This window comes from Saccopteryx bilineata, chromosome 8 (genome assembly GCF_036850765.1).
Source record: "Saccopteryx bilineata isolate mSacBil1 chromosome 8, mSacBil1_pri_phased_curated, whole genome shotgun sequence".
NCBI lineage: Eukaryota > Metazoa > Chordata > Mammalia > Chiroptera > Emballonuridae > Saccopteryx > Saccopteryx bilineata.
This window is the reverse complement of record NC_089497.1, coordinates 3935272-3951910: the sequence shown is the minus strand read 5'-3', so window position 1 is coordinate 3951910 and position 16639 is coordinate 3935272. Positions and strand designations below refer to the sequence as shown.

Genomic DNA, 16639 nt, shown 5'->3' with positions numbered 1-16639 from the left:
AACTCAGGGAAAATTGGTTTGAGGGTTTAGTTAGAACACGTTTATTCCAATATAACATGTGTCTTAAAATGTGTTGAAAATGAAATTATTTTAAGTTGCAGATTCGTGTAAACTCCCAAGAGGACTCTTCCTCCTCCCTCTCCCCTTGCCGACGCCCCTTTCTGCTTGTGATAATAATATTGATATTTGTTAACTCAATTGGTTATTTTAATGTATTGTTCTTCATTTTTACTTATTTATAATTTTCCTATTGTTTTGAGAGAGAGGAGAAGGGAGAGAGGAGAGAGGAGAGAGAGAAGTATCAACTCATCCCACTTCTTTGTTCCGTTTAGTTGTGCACACTCATTGGTTACTTCTCATAGGTGCCCTGATGAGGGTGGGAATCAAGCCCCTGACCTAGTCACAGCCGGGATGATGCTCTATCCACTGATCCACCTGGCCAGGGTCATTTTTATTTATTTTTACAATAACTTGAGGAGATAGGTGCTATTTTCTCTTCCAGTTTCTTCGTCAAAAACTTGAGGCATAAAGAGTTTAAGGAACTCACTTGTTATCGAAGGTTACGTAAGACAGCATGGGGCCGAGCCAGGATTAGAAACACCTCTGGCCGACTTCAAGTTGCATGTCACATAGGCCACTCTATGATTCTGTTTTAAAAGGACTAACGATTTCTTGCCTGCTGATCCTGGGATAAAGAAAAACCTATGTACCCAAGTGTGCCTACAGCTATGTTTTAATCTTGAATTGTTATTATTCTGTCACCGAAATACAGACGGACGATAATGATGGAATCGTCGAGAACAATGTAAGAAAGAAAATTTAATTTAAAATGAAAATAAGTCGTCTGTGTCTCTGATTCCAACCTTGTTTTTGCCATTTAGGATAAAATTGGTTAGACACCATGGCTAAATTTAGTTGCACATTAACATTTCAATCCTCTTTTTTTTTTTTTCATTTAAGATTCCAAAATAGACTGTGTGGTGAGGGTGTGGACGTCAACTGTCGCGTGAGGCCTGGTTCACTGTGAAGGGAAGAGAGAGGGGGAGAGACAGAAGGCAGAGGAAGGCCACTTTCTTTTTAAAGAACCCGTAGGCCATTTGTCCCATGCTCAGGTCACTGAGCAGAGTAGGTCAGGTGACCACATCCAGATGCAGAAGACTTTAGCAGGATGGCCGTGGACCTAGGTCATACAAGAGTTACCTAGTAAAAAAAGATACAGTAGTCAAGAAAAAATAGACTCGTACTAAGGATAGATGTCTTTTGTTTGCACCTCAATTTCCAGTGTAATGCAAACACTAATAATCTCATACAATCCGTGTAGTTGACCATGAGGAAGAATTGTCTGGTGAACTCTGTCAATAGTTGGAATTCATTCTGCGTTGGATTTTAAATTCTGACTTCTCTTTGAGACTGTTTCTTGGTTTATGTGCCTTAATTGTGAGAAGTATATATATATATATATTTTTTTTTTTTTTTTTGTATTTTAAAAATTTTCCTTCCCCTTCCTGAAACAGCTTTGATGTCGTATTCGCGGGTGGTCCAGAGGAAGTTCTAAGAAAATTCCAGAAGTCCAACCACAAACTGGTCTTCGCAGCAGACGGAATCTTGTGGCCAGATAAACGACTAGCGGACAAGTATCCCGTCGTCCACATCGGGAAACGCTACCTGAATTCGGGAGGTGGGTGAGAGGCTGGCGGAGAAGTGTACTGTCAGTTGTAGTCCATTGTAAGTAATTATGAAACAACCTTTTCTGGTATGTATAACTATGGACATGTGTGGTTTTAAATCACCATGATCTTCCTACTGTGGAAATATTACATCAGTTTAAAAACCACAGTGCATTTGATCGTTGACAGAGCATTTTCCCGTATATGTCATATGAGGGATGGCACTAGATACTTATTATTTCCAAATTATAAGCGAGAAAACCTATGTTTCCCAATTTTAGAGACTTCTTTGAAAGACACTGAGTGGTTAAGGAAAAGCAGGATAAATCCAGGTCTTCTGATTATAGAGTCGTTGAAATTTTCTGACTAATAATACGTTTAGTAAATTCTCCTAAGGAAAAGTGCAAGCTAGACTCAAGCTTTAAAAAAACAGGCATTACTTAATTTTTTATGTACTTTAAATATATTTGAGTGAGTGAGAAATTGGTCTTGAAATCACTAGTCAAAAAGATTCAACGTGCAGTGTCTGGTATACTTAAAGTGCTGCATTAGCTACACCACCACAGATTAAAGGAATAAATTATCACAGTTCTTCCCTGCCTTCAAAAAATGACATAAAATTTGACTTTGGATGTTATTATGACTCTAAAATGATTTTTTTAAACTGAGATTAGTGTAAACCTATGGCCAGAAGATAAAATTAAATAGGATTAAGGGGTGGACTTGTTAGACATGCAGACCACATTGGGAAAAACATATGAGTGATATAGGTAGATAGATAGATAGATAGATAGATAGATAGATAGAGGAGGCAAAAGTAGGAATACAGTTATTCATATAGAAAATAATACAATAATAAATAGTAATACAAGAATAAACTTGTGTACTCACAACTGTAAACCTCCTTTTGCCCCATGCTGTGTGTGTGTGTGTGTGTGTATGTATATAACTGATAATCTTTTAAATTGCCATAAACCCTTGCTAGCTTAAAAACCATTAAGTAACCCTGGCTGGTTGGTTCAGTGGTAGAGCCTCAGCCTGGCATATGGATGTCCCAGGTTCAATTCCTGGTCAGGGCACACAAGAGAAGCAATCATCTCTTCTCTACCCTTCCCCCTTCTCTCTCTTTCCCTCCCGCAGCCATGGCTCGATTGATTCGAGAGAGTGAGCCCAGGGCACTGAGGATGGCTCCATGGCCTCCATCTCAGGCACTAAAAATAGCTTGGTTTCTGAGCAGTGGAGCATCACCAAATAGGGGGCTTGCCAAGTGGATCCTGGTTGGGGCACGTGTGGAGAATCTATCTCTCTGCCTCCCCTGCTCTCACTTAAAAAAAAAAAAAGCCATTTAGCTGTAAAACTCTGGGGTGTTTTATTTTATATTTATTCATTTTTTTCCTAAACCTAGCATGCATAAGGAGATACGTAAATTCATCTGGATCATGCTGCATCTACTCAGGAATTTAATTTCAGACAGATGCAGAGTACTATGTACATAGCAAGAAAACTACCACGCCAGTTGCTGTGTGAGCCGGTTTCAGTCAGGAAAAGATGCTTAGACGTGGGAAAGCGATCACACGGGAGTATCGAAGCCTAATGCTTACGCATTGTTGTAGTACAGTAACCAAAGAGATGGTGGAAACTCTAAACATGTCCAATAAAAGTTTTATGTCATCTCCCGGCTGAGCTGTTGAGAGGTAGTTAGACTCTAAATTTTAGAGGACATGAGTTTTGTCTTTCGGTGTATCATTTAACTAAACTATCTTTATGACAGACAGTGAACATATTTCCTTATAAGGAACATTCCAGAATATGAGGAAGTTTATTGGTTGGAAATAATTTGGCCGCTTAATAGAAAAATTTAAATCACATAAAACACTTATCACGCACTCTGAAAATAACATTACCTTTGACAGTTAGTTGGACCACATGAAGTGAAGGGTGCTGATCTGGGTTTAGTCAAGAATTCATGGGGAGATTTTGACTCCTCAGAGAGTTGAGCTGCCCCTCAGTAACCGAGGGAAATTGACGCCAGGATCCCCTGCTGGCCACACAGTCTGCTGGATGCTCAAGTGTTCTATGAAGTTGTGTAAAACAGTGCGTATAGCCAGACTTCCCCATCTATGGATCCTCAACCTTGGATCAAAAATACTATTTTTTTATTTCAGTTGATTGAGTTTATGGATAGGAAGCCCAGAGATATACAGAGGGCTAATTGTATATTTACTGAAAATATAAAACAAAAACAAAAAACAAACCCATGTTTAAGTGGACCCATGTAGAACAACCCACGTTGCTCACGGGTCAACTAATTCCTTTCCATTTTTTTTTTTTTTTAAGGATGTTTGAGATTTATTTAAAAAAAGATGAGGCATAATTTTTGAAAAACAATACTATAAACCATTAAAAATGTTATGGTCTACTTGCATGTATTTCTCCATCAGAAAAGATTGGTCACAGTATTAAAAATTACATTTTTCAGTCTTTGAAGATCTTTTTTATTTGGCAAAAATAACAGAGGAGCAGCTGGCGATTGGCTTAGCCATGTTTTTTTTTTAATTTTGTTCTGTGTTTTCTAGGTAGCAGTCATATTCCTGGACCGATCCCTTTTCATTCTTTTATTCTTACGAGGGAATTTTCATTTTGAGGGTAGAAAAATAGGTCTCTTTTTAATTCACAGGAGTAAAATTGGTGTCTTTTCAAAGCTATCCCATGTCAATGAACCACAGTCTGGCTGCATTTCTGAGGCTCAGAGGAAGACTCAAACAAGGAAAAATGATCCCGCTGTCTGTGTTTTGGTAGACAACGCTGGTTGGCAAACTTCATGCCTGTGTTCTGAGGCCAAGGGGGAACCGTCCAATTTTAGACTTCCTTTCTCCAGGCTGTGACACACGAAAGCTAGCCAGAGAATGGTTTAGCAGGTACAGTACCGACCCGCCCAAGGAAAAGGGAAAATTCCCCAACTGTCCGAGATATAAAATTTCTTTGGGATGTTGGCTGTCAGGGACCCAGCCAACATTCCCCCTGATGGTGTTAGCATCTGGCAGGGACACGGCACCACGGCGGTAGAGATTTTCTTTGTCAGCAACAGGGACTAGAAAAGGATCCAAGAACAGAGAGCCCTTGAGGGAAGGTCAGAAGGAATATCCTGGTGGTGTCTGTTCCATTCTTTTCCTGGAAACCGTTTCCCTGAGGAGCCTTGGAAAATATTCGTTCCTCGCTCTTGTGTCTGTTCCTGTTGGGACTGTGTTTATTTGGAGACGCTTTGATTTGCAGTGGGCATGAAAACTGACTCTGTCTTACGTGCCGGGGGGTCAGTGGAATGAACACAGTCACGAGTGGTGGTCTTCCGATACTCACTCCTCTGTTCTCTCTCTCTCTCTCTCTCTCTCTCTCTCTCTCTGTTGTGTCGTTGCAGGATTTATTGGTTACGCGCCTTATATCAACCGTATGGTTCAGCAGTGGAATCTCCAGGACAATGATGACGATCAGCTGTTTTACACTAAGATTTATATCGATCCCCTGAAGAGGGTGTGTCACAGCTCCTGCTCCCATTTTCGGTGTCACCCCCTTGTCCACGGTGGCAACTGGGGTCTTCCGGGAAGTCGCCAGGCAGAACCGTAAATACGGGAACGCCTTAGTGTTGTGAGCCCCCTTCCCACAAAGTGCTTGCTTGTATTTTTCATTTTTTGACCACAACATATTTACGTGGCGACCTACCTGTAACATACGAAGGACACATTGTCCTTGATTTCCAGCACGTGTGCCCTGCTAGAAATCTGCGTTCTTTCAGAAAGTGGGGGACTGTGGGGGCCAACGGCAGTCTCCCCACAGGCCCTGGAGAGAACATTCCTGAGATTCATTTAAATGAATCTGTGGGGGAAAGTGAAACCCAAGTTCTCTAATTCAACAGTATTTTTAGTATATTTACCTAATATAAGTTAATGTTTGCTAAATGTACTATCTCTAACTGATACAGTTCTAAAAATGTACTGAACTATATAGTTGTGGGCGCTGCCCTTAGGAAACAAGATTTTTTTTAAGTGCCTATTATGGTGAATTTGCAACTATTGCTATTTCTGTTTCTTTTTTTCTTAAAAAAATTTTTTTTCTTCTTTTTTAAGTGAGAAGAGGGAGGTAGAGAGAAAGACTCCCGTATGCACTCTGACTGGGACCCACCCAGCAGCCCCTGTCTGGGGCCGATGGTCTGCCATGCTTGCAACTGAGCTAGTTTTAGTGCCTGAGGCAGAGGCTCCATGGAGCCATTCTTAGCAGCTGGGGCCAATGGCTAAAATCAATCAAGCTATGACTGCGGGAGGGGAAGAGAGAGAGAGAGAGTGGAAGGAGAGGGTAAGGGTGGAGAAGCAGATGGGCGCTTCTCCTGTGTGCCCTGGCCGGGGATCGAACCCGGGACTTCCACATGCCGGGTGTATGCTCTGCCACTGAGCCAACCATCAGGGCCTGTCTCTGTTTTTTAGATGAATACGTTAGTCATCTAAATATTTTCATTAGACACTGAATACCTAAGAAATTTCATCCTTAAACTTTATTTTTGCTCATCTCCCCGTTTTGCCCCCCCCCCCCCAGCCCCGGCACGGCAGCCTGAGGGCTTGGCCTCCCAGCCGGGGAATGAGTGCTGTCCTCACCGTGTGTGGCTCGCCTTTGCTTGCTGGAACTCACCTGGGAAAGTGCTCTGAGCCTCCTGTAGTTCTCTTTGCTTTCGGGTGCTTCCTCCTTCCTGGGTTTAGGACAGCTTTTAGTTGGCTAAATCCTGTTTACATCTCTCAGCGCAAGGCTTTATGTGGTCAGCGTGTGTCTTAGTCCAGTCGGGTGGCCGTGACAACATGCCACAGGCTGGGAGGCTTACACAGGAGAGATTTTCTCTCTCATGGGTCTGAGTCTAGACGTTGGAGATAAGCTTGCCGGCGTGGCCAGGGTCTGGGGAGAACTCTCTTCCTGGCTTGGAGAGGGTTGTGTTCTTGCTGCGTCGCCATATGCCAGAGAGAGAGAGAGAGAGAGAGAGAGAAGGAGGAGGAGAGAGAGAGAGCACATGCATGTGTGTGCAAACTCTTGTATTCTAAGGGCAAAATTCCCATCACGAGGGCCTCACTTTCATAACCTGAATGTAACAAATACTCATTGCCTACCAGTGGGCCCAGTAGCACTGGGGTCAGGGCTTCTCCGTATGAACTGTGAGGGGACACCGATATTCAATCCACGGGGTCCTGCAGAGACAACTTGAGGAGTATTATGACAGCAGAGCAGTGCAGCTGAAAAACCGGTGTGTTGAGAATCGGAAGGTGTCTAAAGCAGATTGATCTTCCGGATCGGGTTGACGGCTGGTCACCAGCCCGTGTGGCATTCAGGCCTGGTGCTGCGGTAATAGCCCCCCCCCCCCCCCAGGCACGGCAGCTTCTCCGGGCAGAGGGTTGTCCTTCCTGCTGCGGGTCCCTTATCGGTGAGCAGGGTGTTTCCACTTACTGTGGTCGCTTCCTCGGGCCCCTGGCCGGCAGAGCGGGCAGCCCCGTCTCCAGCCCCGCTGGTCTGTATGCGGAGAGGAGGAGGAGCCCGCGCAGGGTCTTGACCTGGTAACGGCCTCTCCAGGTCGGAGGGGATGCCTTTTCCTTCAGCGAAGGCTTCACTGGTCAGTCAGAAGGTGGAGAAGTGCAAACACTTGGAAAACAGCGTGAATGCTTTCCCAGGCCTTCTGTCCTCTGATGTAAACCACTGGGAAAAGCACTGTCTCTCTGAAGAATATTGCTGGCATTATTGACCTATAGGATTTAAAATTTTTTATTTTTTATTTTTTTTAAAAGAACACACGGTATATAGATAGGGTGGTGGTGTTTGTCGTTTCTGCGGTCATGTCTAACACTGCCTCTGTTCTTATTTTAGGAAGCGCTGAACATCACGTTGGATCACAAATGCAGAATTTTCCAGGCTTTAAACGGAGCTGTGGGTATGCTTCTCAAATTCACGCATTGGGTTGTTCACGCATGCGGAGGGACAGCTGTGTTTTCAACTGTCGGCCCTTTGGTATTATTTATTTTTGGGGCTGTGGCGAGGGTTTGCTGAGTACCTATTATAGCTCTTAAAAAATGCCGGACTTGAGCTATTGGATGTAGTTGAGTACGTTCAGTTAAAATTACTGCCTAAGACTGATGCGAAAAAGATAGGTTTCTGGACTTAGGTACCTTCATCTTAGTATCTCAGCATCTGGAGACGGTAGAGGTATTTTAAAATTAATTAACCCTTACCGTTAGACATTTTCCATTGTAAGTGATCTGTATGGTGAATTACTCAGGCATGGTGGATATGAGAGTATTTTCACCTCGCTGGAAGGTGCCCGGTGACCGGGCATACTCACTATGGGGAGTGTGTGTGTGTGTTTGTGTATGTGTGTGCATATGCGTGTGCATTTGCTTGCATGCACGTCCGTGTGTGTTTTCCGAAATAGACCTATCTCCTGATAACATAGATGAAAACATTAAAATTAATCAAAAACGTTTCCAAATCAACATACATTAATTCACGAAGGCACGATCCTTGAACAATATTTGCAAACACCTTGCAATTCAGTGCCGTGCTCCCAGGCAGGACATAGAGCGCCCGGGCTCTCGGAGTGGGAAGCAGCGGTTAGGGGTGCTCCGGGACTGGGAGGGGGGACCCTGAGAGCACACAGGACACCCCTCCTGCTCCCGGCCGGCTGTGCGTCCGCTCGGCGCAGCCGTGGTCTGTCAGTGGTGGCCGGCTGTGCACACCTCCTTTCTGGCGCCGGCCAGCGTTCTGTTTGCTGTCCATAGATTATCATCTTCATCATGACCTTGGAAGGCAGGCGAGGGTCCCTTTCACGGGGGAATAAGTTGGGGCAAGACTGGGACTCTTCTTGGACCACATACATCACTGCGGGAGGCGGAGGCCGTCGCAAAGATGCGCTCTCCTTCCGCAGTCACCTCGGGGGCTGGGCGCCTGCGTCTGCGGGGTGGGTGGGCGTCAGGGCGGGGCTCCGAGTTCCGTCTCCTGTGGGCATCTGGGCGTCTGCCGACCTGGAGCAGGCGGAACAGCGGGCCTGAGCGGTTTTGTAACAAGAAGATATATACACATATGTGTGTGTATATATGCTTATATATATATATGACTATATGTACATAGATGAATAGATACTCACATTTTTAAATTACTAAAATCTGTTTGCTTGCTTTTTTTTTTTTTAACTTAGACGAAGTGGTTTTGAAGTTTGAAAATGGCAAAGCCCGAGCTAAGAATGTGTTTTATGAAACGTTACCGGTGGCGATTAACGGAAACGGCCCCACCAAGGTGAGTCCTGGTGACTTTTCTCCTTTTTCTTCTCTCTTGGAGGCAGACGGTGGAGCGCTACGTAGACTCTCTTCTTTTTAACGTTCTTTTAAGAGGCGTTGTTTTGGTGCCAACCATGGTAACTGGCTTTGTCTTTCTTTCTTTTTTTTTTTTTTTACATAGTTTATGACCTGGTTTTGTTCAGATGGGCTGGGACCTTTTAATTCTGTTTGTAGTACGTGCTCCTTTAGTGTTTAATCACAACCGCTCACTGGAGAGTGAGCCTCTCTTACCCGGTATCTGAACACGGACTGTCGACGTTGGTCAGGGGTCATCCGTTTCACCCGAGTCACCATTTTCTAAATGACCAAGGCTGCTAAGACTGGGGTCCCCCTGTGTGGCCGGAACGTTGCCTCTGCCTCCCTTTCTACCTGGGTGCTAGTGGACAAGCGTAGCTGGACTCCTGTCATCCCGGGTGCTCACCAAACATGTACCGTTGAGCTTGCTGAAAGTGTTCTTCTCCGCAGTTTCACCGGTGAGTTGGTCAAGTTTGTATTGCTGGTGCCCCATTAAAACGCAGCGTGAATTGTGAGCGTGTGCAGGGGAAGAGAGGCCATGCGCCTGGGAAGGAACTCAAGGGGACGCCCAGGCCAGCAGTGTTTCCAGCGTCAGAGTGGAAGTGGGCTCTCCTTCTTCAGTGCGCCTGGCTTTTCCTCCTGGTCCAGCTGTCCCGCAAAGCCCGCTTCCCAAGGGCCCCCTTCCTCTGTCTCCTGTCAGTCTCCCCAGCGGCATTCTCCTCCTCACTAGAGACCCCCAAGTCCTCCCGTCCTCTGAACAGCACGTCGCTGAGCCAGCGCGAACTGGGACAGCCTCCTCCATCCACAGCCCACCTGTCTTCCGTCCTCTGCGTCCCAGTCACAGTCCTTCAAAGCGGAGAGGGTGCCCTTCCCCTGCGCCCCTTCCTGCCCGCCACACCGGGCAGTGCGCCTGTCAGGGAACCCCGAGACCTCATATCTGCTTCACCCGCAGGCCGGAGCGGACCCCCCCCCCCCCCCCGTCCTACTTGAAATATTCGTTCGTCTTGTTTCTCTGATGAGCTGCTGGGTTGTCTGCTAATGTTCTGGCCTCGACTCCTCAACCTCTCTCTCTCTTTCTATATCTGCACTGCTCGCAAACCTTAGGGATATTTCAAAAAGAATGTGAAGCGTTAAAAAACAAAAAAGCAGCATCTGATCTTTTATTCAACAAGAACACCGGGAAAGCAGACAGCATGTCAAAGAGAGTGGTTCGATGATGCCAAGGAGAGGCAGAACCCACAGAACCCACTCTGATCTCATTGGGGAAACGCACTCGACACCAGGCTGAAGGGACTGGAGTGTCTGCGCGTTCCCCGGTCCCCTCATTTTTGTGAGCCGTGTGTTTTAAAAACCTGACCCGCTGTGTGTATGGGGGGGGTAGAGTGTGGGGGGGTCCTCTTCCTGGACTGTGTTAGTCACGTGTGCCACAGGTAACCCATCTGAGACGTCTTCCTTTTCTCTGCTGCACGTAGTCTTGGGTCATGTGCCTCCTTCCCACCTCAGCAGAGCCTCCCTTCAAGCGGATGATTTTCAGCCCCTTGTCCTGATTCCTGTTACCTTTCCTGAACTCCGGGTCTCACCACCAAGGGGGTCGAGCTGCTTGTGTGCCCCCTGAGACCCAGAGCTTGAGCTGAAGCTCCGCCCCCCTTCCACCTCCTCGGTTTTTATTGGCTGTGGTGGCTTTCAGCTCCTGGGTCGGGAGCTGCTCTTCCTGACTGCTGTGTATGGTGGTTTATCTCATTTTCTCAGTGCCCATGGCAACTTCCTTAGTTCGGGCCATCTGCCACCTCCCACTGGTAGCCCGGAGCTAGAACCTTCTACCAAAGTAGAAACCCGATCACATGACTGATGTGTGTAGTGCTTTCTGTGGATTTAGGTATGAAGTTGGAAACTCCCAGCTTGTCTCATAAGGCGTTTTTTAAAATGTTGCTCTAGGCCCTGGCTGGTTGGCTTAGTGGTAGAGTGTCAGCTGGTCTGGCATCTAGAAGTCCCGGGTTCAATTCCCAGTCAGGGTACACTGGAGAAGTGACCATCTACTTCTCCGCTCCTCCTCCTTCTGTCTCTCTTTCTCTCCCACAGCCATGGCTCAAACGGTTTGAGTGTATCGACCCAGGCGCTGAAGTGGCTCCATGGAGCCTCTGCCTCAGGCACTAAAAATAGCTCAGTTGCAAGCATGGCCCCAGATGGGCAGAGCATCTCCTCAGACAGAGGTCGCTGGTTGCCAGGTGGATCCCAGTTGGGGCACATGGGAAAGGAGCCCTTCAGGGAGTGGAACCAGGTTGTCTGAGTCGAAGCCGTGTCGTGACTAGCGTTATTCTTGGCAGTGGTAAACCATGTTTTGTTTTGTCTGGTTTTTTTTTCTGGCAGGACAAAATAGTCGTAAAATTGTTTTGGTTACCAGGACTGTGTCTAAGCCAATTTGATAAACGGACAGATTTTGTCTGTGAAGCGCTTTACAGTGGGTGTGCGCGTGTCCGTGTCTCTGTTTTCTCTTAGCCTCTGTCCTCTGCCTTCCCATACCCTGATGTCTGTTAGGCAAGGGCTCGTCAAGTTACCCTGACGTCTGTAACTGAACAGTGTGCTCTTCCTTTTTGGTAATGTCCTGTTTTAATCCAATTTAAAAGTCTTTTTTAAAGAGGGAGCGTGGTCCTGGGAGTTAAGCTCTTGTGGGACCAGTGATTGCAGGGACATCAGCAATTCCTCACGAAATCCCGCGGTCATCTGACTGGAGCCGTACAAAGCGGGTAGAGGCTTCCTCGCGAGCAGAGGCTCCCTACTCCGTGGTCAGGTAGGAAGCTGCGTGTGTCCTGGGAAACAGTCTCAGCGTGGGCTGTCAGGGCTTGCAGCAGCTACAGCAGCAGGTGATCCTGTCGCATCTTCTCGGGCATGGTCCTGGCTAGTCTCCCTGCCTCTGATGTTACTGGGTAACAAAAAAAATGAAGCAAGTTTGTTTCATTATTGGATATAACATGAAAATCTGAGAGAGGGTTATGCACATAAGCATTCAACTAATGCTACTACTTTATGTTATAACGTTATGTTCAAGTTAAATCGGGGCCCATGAATACGTTCCCCTGTGCCCAGGCTGCCGGGGAAAGAAAGCAGATGACTCTCGTTACATTTGCAGGGGACGAATTCCAAGACTCCGCACGAATGCCTGACGCTGTGGAGAGTCCCGGGCCCTATACGTGCTGAGTTTTTTCCTGCGTGTGCATTCGTTTTCACTTAAAGAGGCACTTACGATTCTCTTTGTCACATCCAACTTGCCAGCACCTCTATTCTTGCACTGGGGGACCATGATTAAGTCAAGTTAGCGTAACGTGAACATAAGCATGGTGATACCACGGCGGTTGATCTGATACCTGAGAAGGCTGCTCAGTGACGGACCACCAAGGGACTGGACAGGTGTGGAGTGGACTCGGGTATGGTACCTGGGCCCAGGGTGATGTTCTCCCGGGCAGGAGTGAGTGGGGAGAGCGGGATTTCATTATGCTGCTCAGAACAACGTGCAATTTCAAACTTAGAGGTGGTTTATTTTTTGGAATGTTTCTTTTAATATTTTGGATCGAGGTTGACCAGGGTAGCTGAAACCCCAGAAAATTTACCCATGAGTGAGGGGGGGACTATAAGTATATACATATCATCTGTAAATGATAAATTGTTTGTACTGTGTTTATAGACCAAAATAGATAAAAATGAGTTTATTTCTTAATTTGTTACTTTTTTTAAATCTCATGCTATTAGGAAGAACAATTTATAAATAATTTTTAAAATCACAGTTTACATTTATAGTTTTCATAATGATTTGTAAACAACTTTGTGCTTTTTAATTAGCATTTTATTTGAAATATGTTTCTGTAGTCTATGTCATTTTCATACTTGTTTAGATAAAATCTAATGTACGTAAATCAGTTTTTAGATGGAAACTGATTTCTGGTTTGAAGCTGTACTTTTTATTGTTGAAGCTCATTTATTGTTAATAACATATTATAAGATGCTTCTTTTTTTTTTTTGACAACTTTTATAAGAGTTTATTTGAGCCAAGCTGACTACATAAACCAGGGAACAAAACCTCACAGGAGCCCAAGATGTTTATTTTAACACATATGGGAGAAGATATTTGCAAACAACAGCTCCGACCAAGGGTTAATACCCAAAATACATAAAGAACTCATATAACTCAACACCAAACAAACAATTTAATTAAAATATGGGTAGAGGACACTTCTTCCAAGAAGACATACAAATGGCTTATAAATTTTTGAAAAGATGCTGATCTTCACTAGCTATTAGGGAAATGCAAATCAAAACTATTCACTACAACAAGAAACCACCTCACACCTGTTGGAATGACTGTTGTCAACAAGACAGGTAAGTGTTGGAGAGGCTGTGGAGTAAAAGGAATCTTCATTCCCTGCTGGTGGGAATGTAAACTGGTACAGCCACTATGGAAAACAGTCTGGCAGTTGCTCAGAAATTTAAGAATAAAGTTACCATATGACCCAGCAACCCCTTATCTGGGTATCTACCCGAAAAATTTGAAAACATTTATTCACAAAGATCTATGCACCCCTACATTCACTGCAAGATTAGTCACAGTGGCAGGAACTGAAGTGTCCTTCATAAGATGGTTGGATAATGATGTGGTCCATGAACAGAGTGAAATACTACTCAACCGAAAGAAGAGATGACATACCCAACCTTTTCTTTCAAAGAGCAGGTAATATACCCTTGAAGGTAATCATTATGAAAGTGGTGGTGGATATACACAAGCAGAAGTCGAACAGAACAATAGCGCGCACGTTGAAAACAAGTCGTTTTTGAAACTGATTTGATTTGCGTGATGACAGATTTAGTATTTCATGCCTAAACACGACCATGCTTGGGTCACTGTGACCTTGAGTCATTGAGTGATTGGGGGGAAATGATAAATCAAAGGAAACAAAGAGAAGGTTGGAAAAGCTTCTTTGACCAGGAAATGACATCACATTTGGAAACATCTCGATGTTGCGAAAGAAGGGCCAGGAAAGCGTGCCACCTAGTAGCCGGGGCGGGGGGGGGGGGGGGGGGGGGGACACTGCCCAGAGCATCATGAACGCATCCAGAGCTCCCTGCCCCGATCCGGCTGCCAGCATCAGTGTCTGCCGTCTTTAATGAAGGAAGCAGATGGAAACAGAGGCCAGGGGTGGGTGGCCGCTGCCCGTGCGGGGAGACATCCCAGAGGGAGGTATCCCGTCAGGAGCTACCGCAGGAAAAACAGACGCATTATCTGGGAAGGTGAATTGAGGGGGAGAGCGGCAAAGTTGTTAAAAAAAAAAGTCTTTCATTTTGAGGACAGAAAGCAATGCCTTGTGTGCTCAGACCTGTTTAAGAAAAACAGTTGGCCGTTTTCATATTCACATGAGGGTTCTCAGAGACGAATCAATAATTCATGAAATTAATATTAAATTTTCATGAGCTTCTCTGAGGGGAAGGAAAGGACGGATTTTTATAGATAGATGGGAGTTGTAGCGACGGCCAACTATTTGGGGGATTTCTTTTCTTTTCTTGAAAAAAGAATTCTTTCCCAGGGTTATTTTAAACAAAGTTGTGTATTTCATTTCCCACTAGCCTTCAAAAAAAAAAAAATCTCTTTTTGCAAATAATGCTCCGCAGAGGGTGCCTATCCACAGGGATGGGTTCCTTTTCCTCCTGCAAAACCATGGCACTGGCTGAAATCGACCCTTGCATCTGCCATTTGACAACAGCAACTTTTTATTATTATTGTTGTTATTATTATTATTATGGAGGTGCATTGGAGTGACTGCGTTGACTCTTGCAATGTCATGAATGAAAAGCCACGACTTCTGGTTCTGTGCCTTGTAATGTCTTCTGGAATAATCATGGAGTTCATAAGACGTTGGCTGCTGCTCGCGTCCTCTGGGACGTCCTCTGTGCTGTACAGATTGAGTGGAACGCTACGTGGAACACGGAGATCCCCCCCCCCCTTGTCGGGAATAGGGTACTTGTTTCAACAGCTTTTTTTTTTAAGCTTCCGTGCCATAGAGATATTTGGATGGAGTTGCAGATATTTTGGAGGGTTTTCATAGAATGGTATCGGACTGATGACCTCAGTCACTCTGTACCTTAAACTCTTCCCTAGGGTCGTAGGGAGCTAGAGAAACTGAGTTGGCACTTCTGTCCGCAGACATCCCTTTCTTCCCCATCCATCTCAGTGAAGACTCGGCGGGAGCTCTGAGCATCATGAGGATTGTAGGTGCTTCCTGCTGAAGGCAACCTACAGCTTCACCGCCTGGAGTTGAAGTCATTGGGTTGGTAAAAAGAAGTGATGATAAAAAAAAAAATCTATAATTCCACAGATGCTCACAGCCCAGCCGGTGTTACTATTGCAGTAGAAAAGAGTGGTGATTTTTTTTTTTTTTTTAAAAAAGGAAGTTGGCAGAATTTCCCCTCAGATGTTCAAATGAAAGGGATCTCCAAGATGCGTTGGAAGGCTGAGAACACATCTTTGTTTGCTTATCTCTGTTCTCCGTCTGTCTTTTCTCACCGGCTCCCTCAGCCAGAATGCACACCAGAACCCAGATTTCACAGGAAGAAGGGATGCCAGGCGGTGCTTCCCGAAAGGGGCGGATGAGTCACGGAGGAGACACTCTTGGTAGATCCGAAAGGCGTGGGTGGAAGGCAGCGCTGCGCTAGCATCCTGTTGATAGGATTTGCGGGGTGGCTGTCTTTGGAGATTGTTCTGGAGCTGTTTGTACCCCCCCTCCTTCCCCCTGAAATCAGTGTCCCAGAAGCGTAGTTTATAGGAGACAGCATAGTTTAGTGCCTTTTGATAATCAAGCGTATGCAGTCCGTTTTGTGCGGCAGTTGTGTGGTTGGTGGGAGGTCATTCGGTCGCGGCCCGTTCGCTGCTGTTGTCTGTGCGGATCCTGTAAACATGTATCTGGTTACTGACTTACACCTCATGGAATGGGGACTCTTATTTGTGGTGTTTTTCTAATAAGTCTCAGCCCAGTTAAAACTGTCTGTTTCATTGTTGGACACATTTCTTTATTTGTGTCTTTTCTGGTATCATTCCTCCCATCATAAAATTAAATGACCTTTATGATTTATAATGCTTTTTTTTTATTTTATTTTATTTTATTTTTTTAACATTTCTAGACAGAGTTTGACCTGCTTTATGACTCAGTGTCTGGGGAGAGGCTTGCTCTTGTTAATACGGTTCTCCTTCCTTTCCCAGGTTCTCCTCAATTATTTCGGAAACTATGTGCCTAACGCATGGACACAGGATAATGGCTGCACTTTTTGTGAGTTGGATACAATTGACTTGTCTACCGTAAATGTAAGTGGAATTGACTGCGTGTGAAACGTTGTCATAAGAGACATTGTCATGAAATACAGGGAAGTGTACAAGAAAAAACGAGGGGGGGGGGGACGCGCATGATTGCCTAGTTTTGACCGTCTAGTTTTGATGAGAGAGAATGGGTGTATAATGTACATGGTGATTCAGAAAATTGCTAGATTTGTGTACATCTGAACTGTTGATGAGAGCAAAGCAAGCCAGAGGATGGCCGTGCCCCCACTGAAAGGAGTTTGGTGGTT

General features: G+C 45.2%; 1 protein-coding gene across 2 annotated transcripts in view; it reads left to right on the top strand.

Annotated features, from left to right (window-relative positions):
• The window catches only part of PLOD2 (procollagen-lysine,2-oxoglutarate 5-dioxygenase 2), a 91889-nt gene that overhangs the window by 49545 nt on the left and 25705 nt on the right, over positions 1 to 16639 (top strand). For both annotated transcript variants that reach the window (XM_066241324.1, XM_066241323.1), the window contains exons 4-8: positions 1515 to 1678; positions 5083 to 5195; positions 7560 to 7623; positions 8884 to 8981; positions 16278 to 16379. In XM_066241324.1, the coding sequence (XP_066097421.1) occupies positions 1515 to 1678; positions 5083 to 5195; positions 7560 to 7623; positions 8884 to 8981; positions 16278 to 16379 (541 nt within the window). The remainder of the gene's footprint in view (positions 1 to 1514; positions 1679 to 5082; positions 5196 to 7559; positions 7624 to 8883; positions 8982 to 16277; positions 16380 to 16639) is intronic.